Raw genomic sequence first — 20,908 nt, 5'->3', positions numbered from 1 at the left:
ATTGATACTACTACTACATTAATTTAAAATGAAAATTGAAACATTTATAAGTGGGCCACATTTTAAAAAAATTTAGTATAAGCCCATTTACTAATTGATACTACTACAACAGTAATTTAAAATAAATGGCCCGTGGCCATGTATCCAATCAGTTAGGGGTGGCAAATCGTCTGTGTTGTGTTGTTATCGTGTCGACACGATAACGACACGACACGATAACAACAAACACGAACACGACCCGTTACCCTCAGACACGAACACGACATGAGCCCATTAGCGACACGAACCACTTCGGGTCAACACGACACGATAACAACACATATATGACACAACACAATAACGACACTATAATAATAATATTATAATATACTAATATTATTTTTAATATGAAATTTTAAATTTTATTTTTTTTAAAATAAATAAAAATAAAAATAATATTATAATATACTTAATGTGTAACACGAACACGACACGAAATAATATTATAATATACTTAACGTGTACCACGAACATGACACGAACACGACACGAAAATTTCGTGTCGCGTCGTTATCGTGTCGACACGATAAGGGCACGAACCCAATAAGCTTTGACACATACCCATAAATTTCGTGCGTGTTCGTGTCGTGTTATCATGTCGTGTCAAAGATTGTCAGCCCTACAATCACTTCAACTCATATCCGTCACGAATAAATGCCAAATCAAACAAACCCCCTTTCCATCCTTCGTTTATCAATCAATTTCATCAGCCATCACTCATATTTACCGTTACAAAAATGATATATTTAATTTTAATGAGTTGTTACATTTAGAAAAATTCAATTACTATTTAAATTTAAAATTCGTGAAATTTTTTATAAAAAAAACCGTGATATTAGACGCTGATATCGATAATATATTTTGGGATGATAGTTTGCAAAAAAATGTCACAAGGGCTCTTTACAGTTATCGAGAGAGATTGGTATAATTAAATGATTACCATAAATTATAACCAAAATATGGATACAGATAGATAGCAGGCTTTCTTTTCTCTCGATAAAGTGTAATTTAATGGATCGAGCATAGTAAATGAAAGTATTTAATCAAATCTCGCGTTGATTAAACCATAAAACGTGTTGCTCATTTTTTACTTTATTTCATTTTTAAAAATCGTTCAACTTCTTCGGCAAAGACAGAAAAAACTGGGTTTTCCCGTTGCTTTCTCAAATGGCAGATTTTCCGAAAGCAGTGTTTACTGAGACGAACTTGGGCACCCGTCTCGCCGTTTCGATTTCTCCGGATATCACAGCCGACGACTTCAAAAGTTAGTTCTTTGTTCTTCACTGTTCATTTTTTTCTCTTGAGTTTCTGTTGAAGATGCAATTTTGCTAGGTTTTCTCCCCTACATAATTTCATAAATCCTATTGTATCATTGAACTTACTATATTGTTGTATTGCATTGATTAGGTATGGATTAAAAAGGAAGGATAATTTGGTATATAGATTTTTCTTAATTAAAAAAATCTGCTTGTATAGATGGATATGGTTTGAAAGAGAAATGAATATCCAGTCCTGCTTTAAGCACATGGTGAAAGTTTGTATGGTTTGCACGCTTTTTAGTTAGTTTAAAGTGTTGAAGACGATAGAATTCTGCTGTTGGTTACAAACTGCAGGCAATCCTCTTCTTGAACCACTGGTTGCAGTACCTTTAAGGCTTTAAGAGATTTCATTTCAATGTAAGATTCTGATTCTGCCCAGCTGTGGTGGCTTAAATGTTTATGGTTATCGAACATATGCCATGTTTAGCTTCTAGTATGAAATCATAAGGCAATGTGACAATTGAATTGCATGTCCTATATTTCCTGTCATGTTCGTGGCTGCCATAAGTTTAACATGTAGACTTCACTTTTAGTTTGTACCTCTAACGGGAGTGTCATGCTTGGATGTTTATGCAATGACTCGGTGTTTCATTTTACTCTTTATCATAGTATATCCCTATATAGTTGTTTGCGAATGAGGTGACGATTGCAATGAACCTTCCTATCTACTCAAATAATTAGCTATCTATACTAATGATATGTTTTATTACTCGTAGGAGTGGTCGAAAGGGCGCATCTCAGTTGCTTCCCGGAATTTGGAACTATCAGTGTCAAAGCAGTGATGGTGTGTTTTTGTTGTGTGTATTGTTTCCTCTTGTTCTTAGACATTTCAAGTGCAAGGCTGCTCTATTTGCATTTTGTTGGGTTGGACTACTTAACTAAGATCTGTCGTATTGTTATTCTTGCAAGACCAGGTGACGCGGAAGTTACATCTTTATCACCTATCGGGGTCTTTGCCTCTCAAATATGCTTTTCCGGATTCAAATTCCACTTGGTTTCTTCAAACAGACGTTATCTTGTTAAACGTCCCAACTCGTGTAGATTCATCGAAGCATAATGAAGCTGAAGTTCACAGGCGCAGTTCTGCTGCTACTGTGATTACTGATTCAGTTGAGCTGGGAGGCGTCTCCTTTGAAAAGAAAACAAATTGCAAAAGAAAGAAAGCTAAGATACGAAGATTTACGTACCTCGGTGCTTCAGTGCTGAAGATTTCTTCAGCTTGGTGTTTCCGCCGGAAGAAGAAAAGGAAAAATGTGAAGAAAATACCCAAGACGAGACACCATAGACGAGGGCACACACCACAATCTCTGGTTGAAAAAGAACTTCTCCGTGAATTTGCTACCGGAGGGGAAGTGAATCTGCGTAAAAAGGTGGACTCGAATGTGATTGCTGAGGCCACTAGTGAAACGGTTTCAGAACCAGCATCAGTTTCAGGTATTATCAGGAAGTATTTTTCGGATTATGATGAAGTGGCCTCCGGTCCAGAATCTATGTTTACCACATACCAATATATACACAGGAAGCCGCTTAACCGTAGCAACAGATGTGAATACCATAAAAATCTGATGAAATCGCCTGCAACAGTCCATGTCCCTCCCCAAACAGTTCATATCCCACCTCCCCATGTATCTCGCGTGGAGATGCCCGGTTCTGGAGCATTGAGAAATAAGCATAAAAGGCCAGATATTGGAAAGCGCCTTGTGCTTGCATCAGGTAGCCTCGGGCTTTCTCCAAGTAATCAACGTTCCATACTTTCTCTGTGCCGTTACAATGACGAAGAGTTGTCATTTCAAGAATTCCCAGCTACAAAGCAAACTTAGGAGACTGAATAGCTGTGATAGCATGTAGATAGTTGAGTAAAGCCTAACTCTTCTAGTATCTTAAGATGGAATCTTTGTACAAATGAAGTGAGTTTGTGGTGTTTGTGCTCATTTATATATGTTTTTTTCAGGCAAATATGCATTTATGAAGTGGGCATTCACCTTTTGAGTTTTGAGAATGACTGAATGAAGAATCTTGTATTTCTTGTTATGCTATTGTTACTTGCCCTCTAAGAAATGCATCTCATTTTTTTTTTTTTAATATGTGTTTTGTTTTGTGCTCAGGGGTGCTGTTTATATAATCTACTACTACTACTATTACTTGTTCTTCCTAAAAAATAATTTAACTGTAAAATAATTGCTAACATAAAGTTGAAAAATGGTGTTTATTTTTTTTATAATTGATGAATAGAGGATTGATTTATTCGATCTCCAATCTCACATTTCAATGAAATAATAATCAAACGAAATTAGCTCAAATTAATGAAGTTATGTAATTTCATTTCAATTCATATGAAATGATGTGAGATATGATATAATAAAATAAAATAAATGTAGCATGATAAACACAGTTATTTTATTATAGAAATTAACGGCTGATTTTCTCATTTTCGCCGACTCTCTCGTGGCAAAGAATAAAAAAGGAGTAACAAATTCCAAAATATTAGAAGCATTTTCATGATTATTCCCAAAATTTCACTCCCCCTTTATAAAGCACAACTCCATCGCAAGCGTAATTTTTCATCTTTTTTCCTTGGCTACAAATTCCATGCGATCATCAATTGCCCAGAAAAACCTCTCTCCGAAAACCCTAGGAATTCTCGATCTTCAATCTCTGTAGATACACGATTTCCTCTGTCTATCCTGTTCAAATTTTTGGTCTATTTCCCCAAATTAATCGGATTTCAGCCCTCCGATCCTCAGGTTATCCATTTTTCACTTGAGTTCTCGCGTACGCTCTATCGGTCACTCGACTATCGGAGTGGTTGAATCGGTGGAGTAATTAATTGAGCGGCTTTCTTATCGAATCGGGCAATGATCGCATTTGGTTGATCTTTAAAACATGAAGTTGAAGCGGAGAAGGGCGCTTGAAGTGGTTAGTGGAAATTATCTAATGTGCTCCGATCGTTTCTTTTATATTTTTATATAAAATTCTGTGTAATGGATGCTTCTTAGGGTTAGTTTTTATTTGAATGTGTGATCGGGGACTGAGACTGATATCTAATGATTCGGAAACAATTTCGGATTTACAACCTACAATCATAGTTATAATTCGTTAGAATTTTATTAATATCAACTTGAGTTGATGCAGTTTTACCTTTTTGCTAACATTAACTGTAGAGTACACTCAACTTTGCTATTGCATTGGCTCAAGCTTCGGTTTAGGTGTTCTCATTCGTGCATTTTCTGAAAAACTCACATGTGCTGGTTGTTTTGGGTCGTGCTGCTGTAACCCACAACTCTTGCTTAGATATCATTTCACTCAATGAAATGATGCATCATACTTTATTTTTTCTCTATCAAATATAGCCTTCCCTAAATATTTCTACGAATGAAAGTGATTTTGTACTGATTAATGCTACATGATGAAGCTCTCTCTCCCCTTACAAATAATTGGTTCAGGTTTTCCCAAAGGTGGATAGGGCTGCATTACTGTAGCTATAGTGAGAGAAATGGTCAAACTGAAAATTATCCCCCAGTTTTCGTAATTTTTTTTATAAACGTGATTCTTGTTTATGTAGTTCGTTCGTGATGTTTTCTCACTGTTTTAATAAATTTTCCCATTCTTATATTTGTATGATTATGTTGCCCATGCTGTGACATCAACCCTAAAATATTGGATACTTGTGAATGATGTATCTTCCTTCTTTCGTTTGTAGCCTTTGAAGATTAAATCCTTTATCAACAATGTGACTGCTACACCCCTTGAGAAAATAGAGGAACCGCTTAAAAGTTTTTCTTGGGAATTTGACAAGGTGCGTTACCCCCACGAACTACAATGATTTTACTCTACTTGTTTTTTGCATGCTGATTTTCCATAATGCAGGGGGATTTCCATCATTGGGTCGACTTGTTTAATCACTTCGACACCTTTTTTGAGAAATTCATTAAACCAAGGAAGGATTTGCAACTTGAGGAGAACTTTTTAGAATCAGATCCACCTTTTCCACGGGATTCCGTTCTTCAGATTCTCCGTGTCATAAGAGTGATATTAGAAAACTGCACTAATAAGCATTTCTACAGCTCTTATGAGGTATATCCTTTACCTTACATGTCTTGGACTATATTTGGTTTGGGCACTATTTACATTTATTGTCTTAATTTTGGTACTAGCTGGTGCAATTGGTTTAGCATTTTTTTAAGAGAGCTTAAATTATTATGCAGTAAGACAAAATTGTGTTTCCTTTCAATTCAAATCACCTGATTGGCTGTGATCTCTGACCAGGATAGTCGTCTGTCAGTAGTGTCTTAGTGTAGCACATGGTTCTGTGAACTTCCATACTAGGTTCTCCCCACTCCACGTTCGTTATTTTCTTTGAGGCCCCAGTACTTTGCAAGTTAATTAGGTGGGAAATGTGTCCAGTAGATTTGGTTGTTTAACACATGAAATTTGGTGCGGTATGACAAAATGTGGTCCGAGCCTAAGCCAACTCCAATATATAGCATCACGATGTCATTGGTATAATTTGGGGTACATGGTTGATTATCTCTGGAGATAATGATCATTGGCTTGTATTTGATAATGTTAGATTCTATTGTGGTTTGTCTGCAACTAACCAGGATAAAATAGATAGCTCAGTAAATAGAAGAGGGGATTTGATAGGGAGTGCAATTTCACAATTGGACAGTCAAATTTGAATACTGAGAGGTTGAGAATTACATGATGCTCCTACAATCTGTAGTGGATAGCTGGCCAAGTCATCCATACCTCCTGTTCATCAGCCAGGGAAAAAGAGAAATAAAAGCTTCCAGATTTGTCTTCACCCCAGCTGCTAGCAGCTAGTAAATAGTTTGCACTTGAAGAAATTTTTGCTGTATTAATATACTCCATTATGCAAATAGAAGGGATTAGAGAAATAGATGTATATTGTCAATGAAGGAGCTTGTGCACTTATGGACAATAAAAAAAGATCTCCCAGAGGGGGTAATGGATACTGTTATATTTATAATTATCCTGGTGGGCCTCAATTCACAAAGATTTTTATAGCCTTTTCTGTGCTGGACATGCTTTAGAGACTAAAGTTGTATGTATTTTTGGAATGTTTTTGCCTTCAGGAATTTCCCATCTCTTTGTAAAAGTTGTTTATTAACTGAAGAGACTTCTTACATAAGAGTAAATTTTTGAACTTATAATTTTTGATCTGTTGATGTTCTGTGTGTAATCTGCTTGCTGTATAGTGCTCTTCTGTTAATTAAGTAAAACTCTATAGAGGGGGCACTTTGTTGGATAGTGTTGCTTAAACTCTTAAACTCTTAGATTGGGTTGTCCTAACTTTTACTGCGCTCTGATTATGAATAATTAGAAAGTAGTTAAAAATTTTGTGCTTGTGGGCATCACATTCACTGTAGACTGGAGGGAGGAGGAATTGTTGAATCTGATCTTCCTGGGGGGTGGAAGTTCACCACTTGCCTGGGCTTAGGAATCAAAGCAGTGGCTTTTTTGCTGAGCTACTCTAAAAGTCTGTGTTTTACTCTATTATGTCCCTCTATATGTTTGCACTCCGAGGGGATATGCTTTGCTTAACGAGCTCTAGAAGTTGTAAAAAACTGTGACAAGGAGTACCGTTCACTTATTCTGTTTACTCTCTGGCAGCTTCAGTGGTTATCCAGTGCTATTTCATAATGTTGGATGTTTATGTTCCATTTGCTGTTTTTACTTATCCCATTATTTTTGTTGGTGCAGCATCACTTGTCATCTCTTCTTGCTTCCACCGATGCAGATGTCGTGGAGGCTTGTCTGCAGACTTTGGCTGCATTTCTAAAAAAATCCATTGGAAAGTATATAATAAGGGATGTTTCACTAAATTCAAGATTATTTTCCTTTGCTCAGGGATGGGGGGGTAAAGAAGAAGGTCTTGGATTGATTCCATGTGCTTTACAGGATATATCTGACCCTATTGCTCTTGAGTTGGGTAGCACTCTGCATTTTGAATTTTATTCTGTGAATGAAGATGCGTCAGTTGAACCTACTTCTACAGAACAGAAAACAAGGGGTTTACAAGTTATACACATGCCTGATGTGAATGCAAGCAAAGAGTCTAATCTTGAACTTCTGAATAAATTAGTTGTAGATTATAAAGTTCCCCATAACTTGAGATTTTCTCTTTTGACAAGGTTGAGGTTTGCTAGGGCTTTCAGCTCCCTGGAAGCAAGGCAGCAATATACTTGTATCCGCCTCTATGCCTTTGTGGTTCTTGTTCAAGCATGCAGTGATACTGATGACCTTGTTTCTTTCTTCAATGCTGAGCCAGAGTTCATCAATGAATTGGTTACTATGTTAAGCTATGAAGATGCAGTTCCAGAAAAGATTCGAATTTTAAGTCTTCTTTCCCTGGTTGCTCTTTGTCAAGATAGGTCACGTCAGCCCACTGTACTGACAGCTGTTACATCTGGTGGACATCGTGGCATTCTCTCCAGCCTTATGCAAAAGGCAATTGGCTCAGTTGTAAATAATTCATCGAAGTGGTCTGTTGTTTTTGCTGAGGCTCTGTTGTCTCTAGTTACAGTTTTGGTATCATCATCATCAGGTTGCTCAGCCATGCGTGAAGCTGGATTTATCCCCACTCTTCTACCTCTATTAAAAGATACTGACCCTCAGCACTTGCATTTGGTTAGCACAGCTGTACATGTTTTGGAAGCCTTCATGGATTACAGCAATCCAGCTGCTGCTCTTTTTCGGGACTTGGGAGGCCTTGATGATACCATTTCACGCCTAATGGTAGAAGTATCTCATGTTGAAAATGGTATAAAGCAACAAAGTACTTCTGGAGATCTTGAAAGTTCGGAGTATGGTGGTTCTGAGATAGGTACAAGTGCTTCTGCTGAGCTTGATAGTCTGCAGCCTCTTTACTCCGAGGCACTGGTTTCCTATCACCGCCGGCTGTTGATGAAAGCCTTATTGCGTGCTATATCACTTGGAACTTATGCTCCTGGAACAACAGCTCGTATGTATGGTACCGAAGAGAGCTTGTTGCCACATTGCTTGTGTATAATATTCAAACGGGCTAAAGATTTTGGTGGGGGTGTATTTTCACTTGCAGCTACTGTAATGAGTGATGTAATTCACAAAGATCCTACCTGTTTTTCTATCCTAGAAGCAGCAGGTCTTCCTTCTGCCTTTATGGATGCCATAATGGATGGTGTTCTTTGCTCGGCTGAGGCTATTACTTGCATACCACAGTGTCTTGATGCATTGTGTTTGAACAACAACGGTCTTCAGGCTGTGAAAGACCGCAATGCTCTGAGGTGCTTCGTAAGAGTCTTCACTTCCAAACAGTACCTGCGAGCTCTCGCTGCTGATACATCTGGTTCCTTATCAAGTGGCCTGGATGAACTCATGCGACATGCTTCCTCTTTGCGGGGACCGGGTGTAGACATGCTGATTGAGGTATTGACAAAAATTGCTAAAATAGGATCTGGACTTGACTCGGCATCTCCATCTTCGGAATGCCCAAGCAGCTCTCAACCTGTTCCAATGGAAACAGAACCTGATAACAAAGATGTGGTTTCTTCTGATGACAGAGATCCATCCAAGCCTGGAAGTTCTGAGCCATTTTCAGACTCGGCCCCTGATTCATCATTATCAAATATTGAATCATTTTTGCCTGATTGTATAAGCAATGCTGCTCGTCTTCTAGAAACAATTCTTCAGAATTCTGATACTTGCCGTATATTCGTTGAGAAGAAGGGAATTGAATGTGTCCTGGAATTGTTTTCTTTACCTCTGTTGCCTCCTTCAGTATCTCTCGGTCAAAGTGTAGCTGTTGCTTTTAAAAATTTCTCTGCTCAACATTCTGCTTCACTTGCTCGTGCAGTATGTTCTTTCCTAAGGGAACATTTGAAGTCAACAGATGAACTTTTGAGTTCAATTAAGGGATCCCACCTTGCTCAGGTGGAAGTTTCTCAGAGAGTAAAGATCTTGAAGAGCCTCTCTACTTTGGAAGGAATCTTATCTCTTTCCAATTCTTTGTTAAAAGGAGCAACCACCATTGTTTCTGAACTAGGTTCTGCAGATGCAGATGTATTGAAAGACCTTGGGAAAGCTTATAGGGAAGTTCTGTGGCAAGTATCTCTATGCTGTGAGTTGAAGGTGGAGGAGAAACGAAATGTCGAAGTGGAGCCTGAAAATGCAGATACTGGCCCATCTAATGTCGCTGGAAGGGAGAGTGATGATGATGCTAATATTCCATCTATTAGATACATGAATCCTGTGTCAATCAGAAATAGTTCTCACCCACAGTGGGGAGTCGAACGTGACTTCATATCTGTGGTCCGCTCAAGTGAGGTTTTCAGTCGCCGCACTCGACATGGTATTGCCCGTCTTCGTGGTGGTAGGACCGGTAGGCAGTTGGAAGCCTTACAAATTGATCCTGAAGCTGGAGCGAGTAGTACCGAGGCTCAGCCCCATGGAACTAAGAAGAGAAGTCCAGAAGTACTGGTCTCAGATAACCTTAATAAGCTTGCTTCAACAATGCGATCTTTCTTCACAGCACTTGTGAAAGCTTTTACTTTACCAAATCGTCGGAGGACTGAAACTGGATCCTTAAGTTCTGCTTCAAAGAGTATTGGAACAGCCCTAGCGAAAGTTTTTCTTGAGGCACTGGGTTTTCCAGATCCCAACTCAGGGGTTGATATCTCATTGTCTGTCAAGTGTCGCTATCTTGGAAAGGTTGTTGATGACATGGTTGCTCTCACATTTGATAGCAGGCGGCGAACTTGTTACACTGCAATGATTAACAAATTTTATGTCCATGGTACCTTCAAGGAGCTTCTTACAACATTTGATGCAACCAGTCAGCTGTTGTGGAATGTTCCTTATGCAATTTCCACATCAGCTGCGGAGCATGAGAAGAGTGGTGATGGGAGCAAACTTTCTCAGAGTTCGTGGCTCCTTGATACGTTGCAGAGTTATTGTCGAGAGCTTGAGTATTTTGTAAATTCTGGGCTTCTATTGTCTTCAACATCAGCATCCCAGGCGCAGCTTCTTGTTCAGCCTGTTGCGGTTGGTCTATCCATTGGGCTGTTCCCTGTTCCCAGGGACCCAGAAGCCTTTGTTCGCATGTTGCAGTCACAAGTTCTGGATGTGATACTTCCTGTCTGGAACCACCCAATGTTTCCCAATTGTAGTCCTGGTTTCATCACCTCCATCATTTCTCTAATCACTCATGTATACAATGGTGTTAGTGATGCAAAACAAAATCGCAATGGATTACCTGGAACAGCGAGCCAACGGTTCATGCCGCCTCCACCAGATGAGGCTACAATTGCTACTATTGTTGAAATGGGGTTTTCCAGAGCAAGGGCTGAGGAGGCACTTAGACGAGTGGAAACAAATAGTGTTGAGATGGCAATGGAATGGTTGTTTAGTCATGCTGAAGATCCTGTGCAAGAGGATGATGAGCTAGCTCGTGCCCTGGCCTTATCCCTAGGAAATTCTGCAGAAACGCATAAAGTTGACGGGGCTGATAAGTCCTCTGATGCTTCGGCTGAAGAGGGACAGGCAAAACCCCCTCCAGTGGATTATATCCTTTCTGTGGCAATGAAATTATTTCAAGGTTGTGATTCAATGGCATTCCCCTTGACAGATTTACTGGGGACTCTTTGTAGTAGGAGCAAGGGGGAAGATCGCTCAAAAGTCATTTCTTATATTGTTCAGCAGCTAAAGCTTTGCCCACTTGACTTCTCCAAGGATAGCTGTGCATTGGGTATGATTTCACATACTTTGGCATTACTTCTTTCAGAAGATGGAAGTACCCGGGAAATTGCAGCACAAAATGGGATTGTCTCAATCGCTGTAGATATCTTGATTAATTTTATGGAGAGGACAGAGGTGCCCCAAGAGCTTCTTGTCCCCAAATGCATCAGTGCATTACTTCTTATCTTGGATGATTTGGTGCAGTCTAGGCCTAAGATATCTGGGGATACTGATGAGGCAACAGTTCCTGGAGCTTTATCTGGCTTGTCAGGAAATCAAGCACCATCTGAAGCAATAAAAGAGAATTCATTACCTGCTGATGAATGTAAAGATGAATCTGCTAAGGATAGCCCTGCCTTTGAAAAACTTCTTGGAAAGCCAACGGGTTACTTGACAATGGAGGAGAGTCATAAAGTACTTGGAATTGCTTGTGACCTGATAAAAAGACATGTACCCCCAATTATTATGCAGGCCGTACTTCAGTTATGTGCTCGCCTGACAAAATCACATGCTCTGGCTGTACAATTTCTTGAAAGTGGTGGTATGATTGCCCTCTTTAGCCTTCCAAGAAGTTGTTTTTTTCCTGGGTATGACACCTTAGCATCTGCTATTGTTAGACATCTTCTAGAGGATCCTCAGACACTGCAAACAGCTATGGAATTGGAGATACGCCAAACACTTAGTGGAAGCAGACATGGAGGGCGTATATTGGCTAGAACATTTTTGACATCTATGGCACCTGTTATATCCAGAGATCCAGAGATTTTTATGAGAGCAGTGGCTGCTGTCTGTCAGTTGGAAACATCAGGAGGGAGGTGCATTATAGTGCTATCTAAAGATAAAGACAAAGATAAAGAGAAAAAAGCTTCCAGTTTTGACACTGGAGTATCTACTAATGAATGCATTAGACTAACTGAAAATAAGGTTGATGGGTCTATTAAGTCTTCCAAAGCCCACAAAAAGGTATCAGCAAATCTTACTCAAGTCATTGATCACCTACTTGAGATTGTGTCAACTTATCCTCCATACCATGGTGATGATGACTGGGGTGGGCATGCTAGTGCTATGGATATAGATGAACCAGCTAACAAAGTGAAGGGTAAATTGAAGGTTAATGAAACAGTAAAGATTGGAACAGACAGTCAGTCAGAGAAATCAGCTGCTCTTGCTAAAGTGACTTTTGTTCTGAAGCTATTGAGCGATATTATGCTTATGTATGTTCACGTTGTCGGAGTAATCTTGAAACGAGATCTGGAAATGTGCCAACAACGTGGGGCTAGTCATATCGAATGTCCTGGACAGGGGGGCATAGTTCATCATGTTTTACATCGTCTTCTTCCCTTGGCGATAGATAAGTCTGCTGGCCCTGATGAATGGAGAGACAAGCTCTCTGAAAAAGCTTCATGGTTTTTGGTTGTATTGGCTGGCCGCTCTAGTGAGGGAAGGAGAAGGGTAGTGAATGAACTTGTAAAAGCTTTGTCTTTATTCACAAATGTTGAGAGCAATTCTTCTAGTAGCAGCTTGTTACCTGATAAGAAAGTGTTTGCTTTTGTTGATTTGGTCTACTCCATTCTGTCAAAGAATTCTTCGGCTGCCAGCCTTCCTGGTTCTGGGTGTTCTCCTGACATTGCCAAAAGCATGATAGATGGTGGGATTGTGCATTGCCTCTCGGGCATTCTTCAGGTAAATGACTTGGACCACCCTGATGCACCGAAAGTTGTGAATCTCATACTCAAGTCTCTGGAAAGCTTGACAAGGGCTGCAAATGCTAGTGAACAAATCTCTAGGGCTGATACACTGAGTAGGAAAAAGGTAAATGGTCCAAATGGAAGGTCCGATTCACAGGGTGTTGGAGCTACAGCTTCTCAACAATTACAATCTTCTGCTGAAAATAGAAGTTCTGAACAAGGGCTTAGTGGGAATGCTAGTTCTGAAGCTGTGCTCCCAGATAATTCTCGGGATAATGGTGATCAAAATGCAAACCCAAACCAGTCGGAGGAACAAGAGATGAGGATTGAGGATCCAACTACTGACACACCTTTGGATCTTGGGGATGATTATATGCGTGAGGATATGGAGGAAAGTGGTGCATTACCCAATGGAGAGCAAATTGAGATGTCTTTTCATGTAGAAAATAGAGGAGATGATGATATGAATGAAGAAGAAGATGACATGGGTGATGATGGTGAGGATGATGATGACGGAGAGGATGAGGATGAAGATATAGCAGAAGATGGCACTGGATTGATGTCCTTGGCTGATACAGATGTGGAGGACCATGATGATACTGGCTTGGGTGATGACTATAATGATATGGTTGATGATGAGGATGATGATTTCCATGAAAACCGTGTAATTGAGGTTAGGTGGAGGGAAGCCCTTGATGGGTTAGATCATTTGCAGGTCCTTGGACAACCTGGAGCAGGGGGAGGCCTAATTGATGTGTCAGCTGAAGCTTTTGAAGGCGTTAATGTTGATGACTTCTTTGGAATCCGTAGGTCTTTTGGATTTGAGCGCCGTCGTCAGGCAAATAGAACATCCTATGAGCGGTCAGTTACAGAAGGCAATGGTCTTCAACATCCTCTGCTTTCAAGGCCATCAAATTCCGGTGATTTGTTTTCAATGTGGTCATCTGCTGGGAATTCATCCCGGGATGCTGAAGGCCTTTCTGCTGGTAACCTTGATCTAGCCCATTTTTATATGTTTGATGCTCCTGTTCTTCCTTATGACAATGCACCAACTAATCTATTTGGTGATCGGCTGGGTGGTTCTGCACCACCTCAACTAGCTGACTTTTCTGTTGGTTTAGAGTCCTTGCGCGGATCGGGCCGAAGAGGGCCAGGTGATGGCCGCTGGACTGATGATGGCCAACCCCAAGGTGGTGGTCAAGCTGCAGCAATTGCTCAAGCAGTTGAAGAGCAGTTCATTTCGCAATTAAGCAACACTGGTCCTGCTGAAAGTGCTTCTGAACGGCTTTCACAGAACCAAGTATTACCAGAAAGGCAGGAAGATGATCCAGTTGTGGCCACTGATAATCAACTGGCAATAGAGGTCAGTGAAATTGTGACACAATTGAATATTGATCAACATATTAATTATGATGACCAAGATAATCAACTAACTGCACTTCAACTGTTACAGGAAGTAAACCCAGATATTGTTGCTGAACCAGCTGGTTATCGTCATCAAGCGATTGAAGTTCAGCCAAGTGACATTGGTATGGATATCATGGAAACTGGGGATGGAAATGCTATTGGAACAGAGCCACTGGAGACACCTTCTGGTTCTGTGGCTCAGGATGCTGTGCCCTTTGATAGGATTTCAAGTGGTGTTGTGCCATCTCAGGCTGAGGATTTTGATAGATCCCCAGGACCAGATAGCCAGTCTAGTTGTCATGCAATATTGGTCGGTGAGCCCGATATGGCTGGTCCAGGCAGTCATGCTTCCTCTGTTCCAGAAAGTGCAGATGTCGATATGAATGCTACTGATGTGGAAAGAGATCAGGTGGATTCAGGATTACCTCCATCTGGGGCCAGTCTAGACGAACCATCAACTCAGCTGGTGGCTCAAGATGCAGGCCAGACAGATGAAGCTAGTTTGAACGGTGAGGCTTCTAATGCTAATGCCATAGATCCGACATTCTTGGAAGCACTTCCAGAAGATCTTCGTGCAGAGGTTCTTGCTTCTCAGCAAGCTCAGTCTGCTCCAGCACCTACATACGCACCTCCAAGAGTTGAAGACATTGATCCAGAGTTTTTAGCTGCGCTTCCTCCGGATATTCAAGCTGAAGTTCTTGCACAACAACGGGCACAAAGGATTGCACAGCAATCAGAAGGACAACCAGTTGACATGGACAATGCTTCAATTATTGCCACTTTTCCAGCTGATCTGCGTGAAGAGGTCTGCTTCTTAAACTCTAAATGCTAGGCTTAATTTATGTGTTTGTTTATTTATTTTCTCTGTTTGTGTCTGCTAGGTTCTTTTGACATCTTCAGAGGCTTTATTATCTGCATTGCCATCTCCATTACTTGCTGAAGCACAAATGCTTAGAGACAGAGCAATGAGCCACTACCATGCTCGCAGCTTGTTTGGAAGTAGCCAGAGATTGAACACTAGGGGAAACAGGTTTGGTTTTGATAGGCAAACAGTTATGGACAGGGGTGTCGGAGTAAATATTGGAAGGAGGGCATCTTCAGTATCTGAGAACTTGAAGTTGAATGAACTTGAGGGAGAACCACTTTTGGATGCTAATGGCTTGAAAGCATTAATTCGTCTATTACGGCTGGCACAGGTAATTATTCTAAGGTTTGCTTTACAACAAATACTATATAGGTGAATTCTCTTCCAGCTTCTTAAAGCTAGCACAATGACCTGTAACCTGGAAAGTATTGATTGCATCTCTTTATTGTTCAGAATCACTTTTTTTAATCAATTTTGCTACATGGGATGAAGTAGATTTTTCCATTAAGCTAATAGCTGAATCTCAGTTGTAATAGCGTAGCTAAAATATTTCGTACCGTTTGCCTTTTATAGCCTCTTGGGAAGGGTCTACTGCAGAGACTTTTATTGAACTTGTGCTCACACAATGACACAAGAGCAATACTTGTTCGACTTCTTCTTGACATGATAAAGCCTGAGACAGTGAGCATCATGGGTGCAGTGACTTCAATGAATACACAGAGGCTCTATGGTTGTCAGTCTGATGTTGTTTATGGTCGATCTCAATTATGTGATGGTATTTTACATTTTCCACTCTTTTCCTAATGGTAATAGGAAATTCTCTTTATCTCTTGGATCTTATAAGGGTGATTGTACTTTATTCAGGTGTTCCTCCACTTGTGTTGCGAAGGGTACTTGAGATTCTAACATATCTGGCTACAAATCATTCTGGTGTGGCCAGTCTTCTTTTCCACTTTGAGAGCTCAACTATTCCTGATTTTGCACATACGAACCAGTCAGAGGGGAAGAATGCAAAAGGCAAGGAAAAAATCACTGCTGGAGAGCATCATGTCTACGTTTCTGAAAGCTCAGAGAACAAGGATGTCCCTTTGATATTACTTCTGAGACTCTTAAGTGAACCACTGTTCTTACGCAGTATTGCGCACCTTGAGCAGGTCCGTGTTATCATTTCTGATTCATTTTAAAAGCTTCTGTTGGAATCAGTTCTGTGTAAGTGATACATCTGTTCTTGTTCACTGAAAGGTCATGGGTCTACTCCAAGTGGTGGTGTATGCTGCTGCATCCAAAGTAGATATTCAAATTAATACTGAAGAAACTGCACCTCCAGCTGAAAACCCTCCTGGAAATGAAACCACCACTGAAACTCGCACAGACTCTCATGTATCACTAGTGGAATCTAGTCAACTTGACCAAAGCGCCAGTGCTTCCAAATCAGATGGCCAGAGAAGTATTAGGACTTATGATATTTTCCTACTGTTGCCTCATTCAGATCTGCAAAATCTCTGTGCTCTTCTTGGGCATGAAGGGTACTATTTTTGAGATCTGATCTCTCTTTATTTCTTCTACTGAGTTTCATGCAAAATGGCTGACCTCCAGTTATATGTGCCTACTTTGTTTTTCAGAATTGGTTGAATTCTTTTGTTAATTTTGTTGTTGTTTAGCAATTAATACTGCAAGTGAAAATTATGTCAGAGCTTTAGTCAGTATTTTTTTGTGAATCAGGCTTTCAGACAAAGTTTACACACTCGCTGGTGATGTGCTGAGGAAATTGGCCTCTGTAGCTGCTGCTCATCGCAAATTTTTTGTTGTGGAGCTCTCGGAGTTAGCTCATAGATTGAGCAGCTCGGCTGCAAATGAACTTATTACACTTAGAGATACGCACATGCTGGGTTTGAGTGCTGGGTCCATGGCTGGGGCTGCTGTTCTTCGGGTTCTTCAGATTCTCAGCTCGCTCACTTCTGTTGGTGATGACAATGACAGTGACAAGGCCAAAGAGAGGAATGCCAGTGATAAGGAAAGGGTGAATGATGAAGAACAGGAAGAACATGCTACAATGTGGAAGTTAAATGTGGCTTTGGAGCCACTATGGGAAGAACTAAGTGAGTGCATTAGTTCAATGGAATCGGAGTTAAATCAGACCTCCCAGTCTTCAGTTGCCTCAAACATTAGCATGGGTGACCATATACAGGGTTCTTCTTCAGCGTCTCCTCCTCTTCCGCCTGGAACTCAGAGACTCCTACCTTTCATTGAGGGGTTTTTTGTTCTATGTGAAAAATTGCAGGCAAACAGTTCAATATTGCAGCAAGATCAATCCAATGTGACTGCAAGAGAAGTGAAAGAGTCTGGTGGGAGTTCAGTTCCGTTATCTATTAAAAGTGTGGATGCTTACAGGATATTTGATGGATCTGTCACATTTGTGAGGTTTGCTGAGAAGCACCGACGCCTTCTTAATGCTTTTGTGAGGCAGAATCCTGGTTTATTGGAAAAATCACTCTCAATGCTGCTCAAAGCTCCCAGGTTAATTGATTTTGACAACAAAAGAGCTTATTTTCGATCCAGGATCCGGCAGCAGCATGACCAACACCTCTCAGGACCTCTGCGTATTAGTGTTAGACGGGCATACATTTTAGAGGATTCGTATAATCAACTTCGAATGCGACCAAATCAAGATCTTAAGGGAAGGTTGAATGTTCATTTTCAAGGTGAAGAGGGTATTGATGCCGGTGGCTTGACTAGGGAATGGTATCAGTTATTATCAAGGGTCATCTTTGACAAAGGAGCTCTACTGTTTACTACAGTTGGAAATAATTCGACTTTTCAGCCAAATCCTAATTCTGTATATCAAACTGAACATCTCTCTTATTTCAGATTTATCGGCCGCGTGGTAATTGTCTGAAGGACCTCTCTTATGTTAGGTTTATTGCTTTCATCTATTGGTCTTTTCACTAATTAACATTGTTATACTCTATGTTTCTTATAGGTAGCTAAGGCACTCTTTGATGGACAATTGCTTGATGTATATTTTACTCGGTCCTTCTACAAGCATATCCTCGGCGTGAAGGTGACATATCATGATATTGAGGCTGTTGATCCTGATTATTATAAAAATTTGAAATGGATGCTGGAGGTGAGTAGGAGTATGAAGTGAATTACTTAATATAGAATAAACTCATCACTTAGTTCCTAAATTACCTTGGGTCCTCTTTTTCTGCAGAATGATGTGAGTGACATACCTGATCTGACCTTTAGCATGGACGCAGATGAAGAAAAGCACATCCTTTATGAGAAAACAGAGGTAGAGATATTAGTCTTTTAGCTGTTGCTCATTTGTGAATTTTCTTGATATTTGAGGTCACCCAAAAGAAATTAAAACTCTTGACATGATCGTGATTGGAAGGTTACCGATTATGAGCTCAAACCGGGAGGAAGGAATATCAGAGTGACAGAGGAGACGAAGCATGAATATGTAGACCTCGTTGCTGATCATATCTTGACCAATGCCATCCGCCCTCAAATAAGTTCGTTCCTTGATGGTTTCAATGAATTAGTACCACGAGAGCTTATATCAATTTTCAATGATAAGGAGCTTGAATTATTAATTAGTGGTCTGCCAGAGATTGATTGTAAGTTGGCAAGCCTTGTCTAATCTGGCAAATACTCACTGGTTTGTTTTAATCATGAAACTTGAATATGATTCCAATGTCCTTGCAGTGGCTGATCTGAAAGCGAATACGGAGTATACTGGTTACACATCAGCATCTAATGTTGTTCAGTGGTTCTGGGAGGTTGTTGAGGCATTCAACAAGGAAGATATGGCGAGATTACTCCAATTTGTAACAGGCACTTCGAAGGTGATTTACCTGAAGCTGAAGTTATTTCTGTTTATTTATTGCCACAGTCAACCTTAATGGCATTTATTACTGACATAAAATGTGAAATTTGAACAGAGTTTATATGCTTGAATTTAGTTCTTTGGTTTCTGAGAAAAGAAGGGTAATCATTGGTTGGGAGAAGCAGGAAGCTTCTACACCAAAGTGATGTTTTAAAACAATAATCACACGTGCAATGTTGCTTAATATTTGTTGATTTACTAGTGTCTAGGCTCTAATTGAATCCACCCAATTTGTTTTTTATGCACTCTCTACAAAATGTTGCAATGTAATGATTGAGATTTCTGTCATGTTTCTTGGCATGTAAATGTCTGTGCCTTTCATTTTCCTCCTGCCTAGGATTTATTCATTGCGTTTGATCATTATTATGTAAGACTGATATGGATTGTTGGTGTATTAGGTTCCTTTGGAAGGGTTCAAGGCACTGCAAGGCATATCAGGTCCGCAGAAGTTTCAGATTCACAAAGCATATGGAGCTCCTGAGAGACTTCCATCTGCTCATACCTGGTAAATATTCGTGGTTGCAGATATTGCTCTCTTAACTACGTGCATATTGCAACTGTGCTGTGTGTATTGATTTGATATATTTGCACTATTCCCAGCTTCAACCAACTGGACCTTCCGGAGTACTCCTCAAAGGAACAGCTTCAAGAGCGTTTATTGCTGGCAATCCATGAGGCTAGCGAAGGATTTGGGTTTGGTTAATTGATGCAGTTCTAGCTATCGGATTCTCCACTGCAATGTACAAGTACGTTGGTTATTAGCTGCTTCAGCTGGTAGAGATGAAACAGTACTTATTCGACAAGCTGTCTTATTATCATATTTTGTTGCAGTTATGAAGTGCTGAGGCAGTCGCGTCGAGACTAGTATGTAGGCGGTGATGAATGGCGCTTCACTTTCCGTAGTGGCGGAGCTGATGAAAGAGATATAGATGGGGGGAGGAGGGAACAGAAACACCTTTTTTTGCTCTCTATGTGGGATTGAATCATTCTTAGATACTTATATATTCTTCATCTGCCTATTGGCTGGCTCTACTCTAGCTTACTACAATAACCACTTTTGCCATTTATTTACAAACAATTGCTAGATTTTGTCCTGTTTTGTACAGGTTTTGGTGTTTATGATCTAAGCATTTTCGTATATGTTTGTGTGTGTATATATCTGTATATAAATGATCTCATAATTTGTAGCTGGATCAAGATTCTCCTTCACAAATAATCATTAATTCACCTGCTATTCTTTTTTCATCATTTTGATGGTGTCACTAATGACCTACTCTTATTTTTTTATAAAAATAGTAGTGGACGACATGAATTATAATGCTAGAAAGAAAAATTTATCATAAATAGAAAATGAATGAAAATAAAATAGAAAAGTATAAGTATCTTCTGTTGGAAGAGATGGTATCGTTTCTGATTTCTTACTATTTTTCATTCCTCCGAATATTTTTTTACAAATTGTTTATGTAGGTTAACAATAAATTAAACAAAACAACCAAATGTGCTCTTCAGCAAATATTAAAATAAAAAGCAATGTTCTTTTTTTGGAAGAATTGTAATTAAACAAACATGAAACAACAATGGAGGGGTAGCAACAGGCTGGGTTCATTACTGATTACCCTATGGAGGTCTATATCACAAGATTCATAACCAACTTTAATAAATATTAATTCGTCTCATTGAAAATGATACGAAATTTCACATGTTTTTGTTTAGTGTGTTAAAGAAGATAAATATAGTAATCGAAAAAATTATATTTTATTAAAAATGATATGGTTTTGTTTGAAACTACACCTATTTATGTTTAGTTTGTTAAAGAAGATAAAGTGAAACAAATAACGGAATGAGCAGTGTGTTTTACAGAAATGCATAGTATTTGAAAAAGAAAAATACGTAGCACTAATATTTTTAGTGGGACGATGGATGGATTATTTGTAAAACAAAAGAAATAATCCCTATGATACTC

At 39.7% G+C, this 20,908-nt stretch overlaps 2 protein-coding genes across 8 annotated transcripts; both read left to right on the top strand.

The window, feature by feature from the left end:
* Nucleotides 1–1,114: 1,114 nt before the first annotated feature.
* On the top strand, nt 1,115–3,392 carry LOC125217840. Of its 4 annotated transcripts, none has more exons than XM_048119398.1 (4): nt 1,115–1,303; nt 2,075–2,142; nt 2,273–2,792; nt 2,878–3,392. In XM_048119398.1, the coding sequence occupies exons 1-4, from the start codon at nt 1,207–1,209 to the stop codon at nt 2,922–2,924; spliced, it is 732 nt and encodes a 243-aa protein (XP_047975355.1). In that variant the 5' UTR covers nt 1,115–1,206; the 3' UTR covers nt 2,925–3,392. The 4 variants fall into 4 exon arrangements, with proteins under 4 accessions (XP_047975355.1, XP_047975352.1, XP_047975353.1 ...); XM_048119396.1 differs by adding an exon at nt 1,653–1,715 and having other exon boundaries at nt 1,124–1,303; nt 2,268–3,392; XM_048119397.1 differs by adding an exon at nt 1,653–1,715 and having other exon boundaries at nt 1,127–1,303; nt 2,273–3,392.
* Nucleotides 3,393–3,894: 502 nt separating this feature from the next.
* On the top strand, nt 3,895–20,031 carry LOC125217839 (E3 ubiquitin-protein ligase UPL1). 4 transcript variants are annotated; one of them, XM_048119394.1, is made up of 18 exons: nt 3,898–4,274; nt 5,059–5,154; nt 5,226–5,432; nt 7,083–13,767; nt 13,903–14,144; nt 14,235–14,993; nt 15,070–15,384; nt 15,627–15,828; nt 15,918–16,207; nt 16,296–16,579; nt 16,776–17,937; nt 18,034–18,180; nt 18,268–18,348; nt 18,451–18,676; nt 18,765–18,904; nt 19,344–19,450; nt 19,546–19,691; nt 19,777–20,031. In XM_048119394.1, the coding sequence occupies exons 1-17, from the start codon at nt 4,242–4,244 to the stop codon at nt 19,646–19,648; spliced, it is 11,079 nt and encodes a 3,692-aa protein (XP_047975351.1). In that variant the 5' UTR covers nt 3,898–4,241; the 3' UTR covers nt 19,649–19,691; nt 19,777–20,031. The 4 variants fall into 4 exon arrangements, with proteins under 4 accessions (XP_047975349.1, XP_047975351.1, XP_047975350.1 ...); XM_048119393.1 differs by having other exon boundaries at nt 13,882–14,144; XM_048119392.1 differs by having other exon boundaries at nt 3,895–4,274; nt 7,083–14,144; nt 18,451–18,571.
* Nucleotides 20,032–20,908: the final 877 nt, after the last annotated feature.

Source organism: Salvia hispanica, chromosome 4, assembly GCF_023119035.1.
Source record: "Salvia hispanica cultivar TCC Black 2014 chromosome 4, UniMelb_Shisp_WGS_1.0, whole genome shotgun sequence".
Classification (NCBI taxonomy): domain Eukaryota; kingdom Viridiplantae; phylum Streptophyta; class Magnoliopsida; order Lamiales; family Lamiaceae; genus Salvia; species Salvia hispanica.
The sequence above is the reverse complement of the archived record's forward strand: the minus strand, read 5'-3'. Positions and strand labels throughout refer to the sequence as shown.

Coding starts and splice junctions, on each gene's coding strand:
- LOC125217840 (XM_048119395.1), top strand. CDS start 1,207: ATGGCAGATTTTCCGAAAGCAGTGTTTACTGAGACGAACTTGGGCACC. Junction 1,304..2,074: donor CACAGCCGACGACTTCAAAA/GTTAGTTCTTTG, acceptor TATTACTCGTAG/GAGTGGTCGAAAGGGCGCAT. Junction 2,143..2,272: donor TCAGTGTCAAAGCAGTGATG/GTGTGTTTTTGT, acceptor TTGCAAGACCAG/GTGACGCGGAAGTTACATCT.
- LOC125217839 (XM_048119391.1), top strand. CDS start 4,242: ATGAAGTTGAAGCGGAGAAGGGCGCTTGAAGTG. Junction 5,155..5,225: donor TTTCTTGGGAATTTGACAAG/GTGCGTTACCCC, acceptor TCCATAATGCAG/GGGGATTTCCATCATTGGGT. Junction 18,677..18,764: donor TGGTCTGCCAGAGATTGATT/GTAAGTTGGCAA, acceptor ATGTCCTTGCAG/TGGCTGATCTGAAAGCGAAT.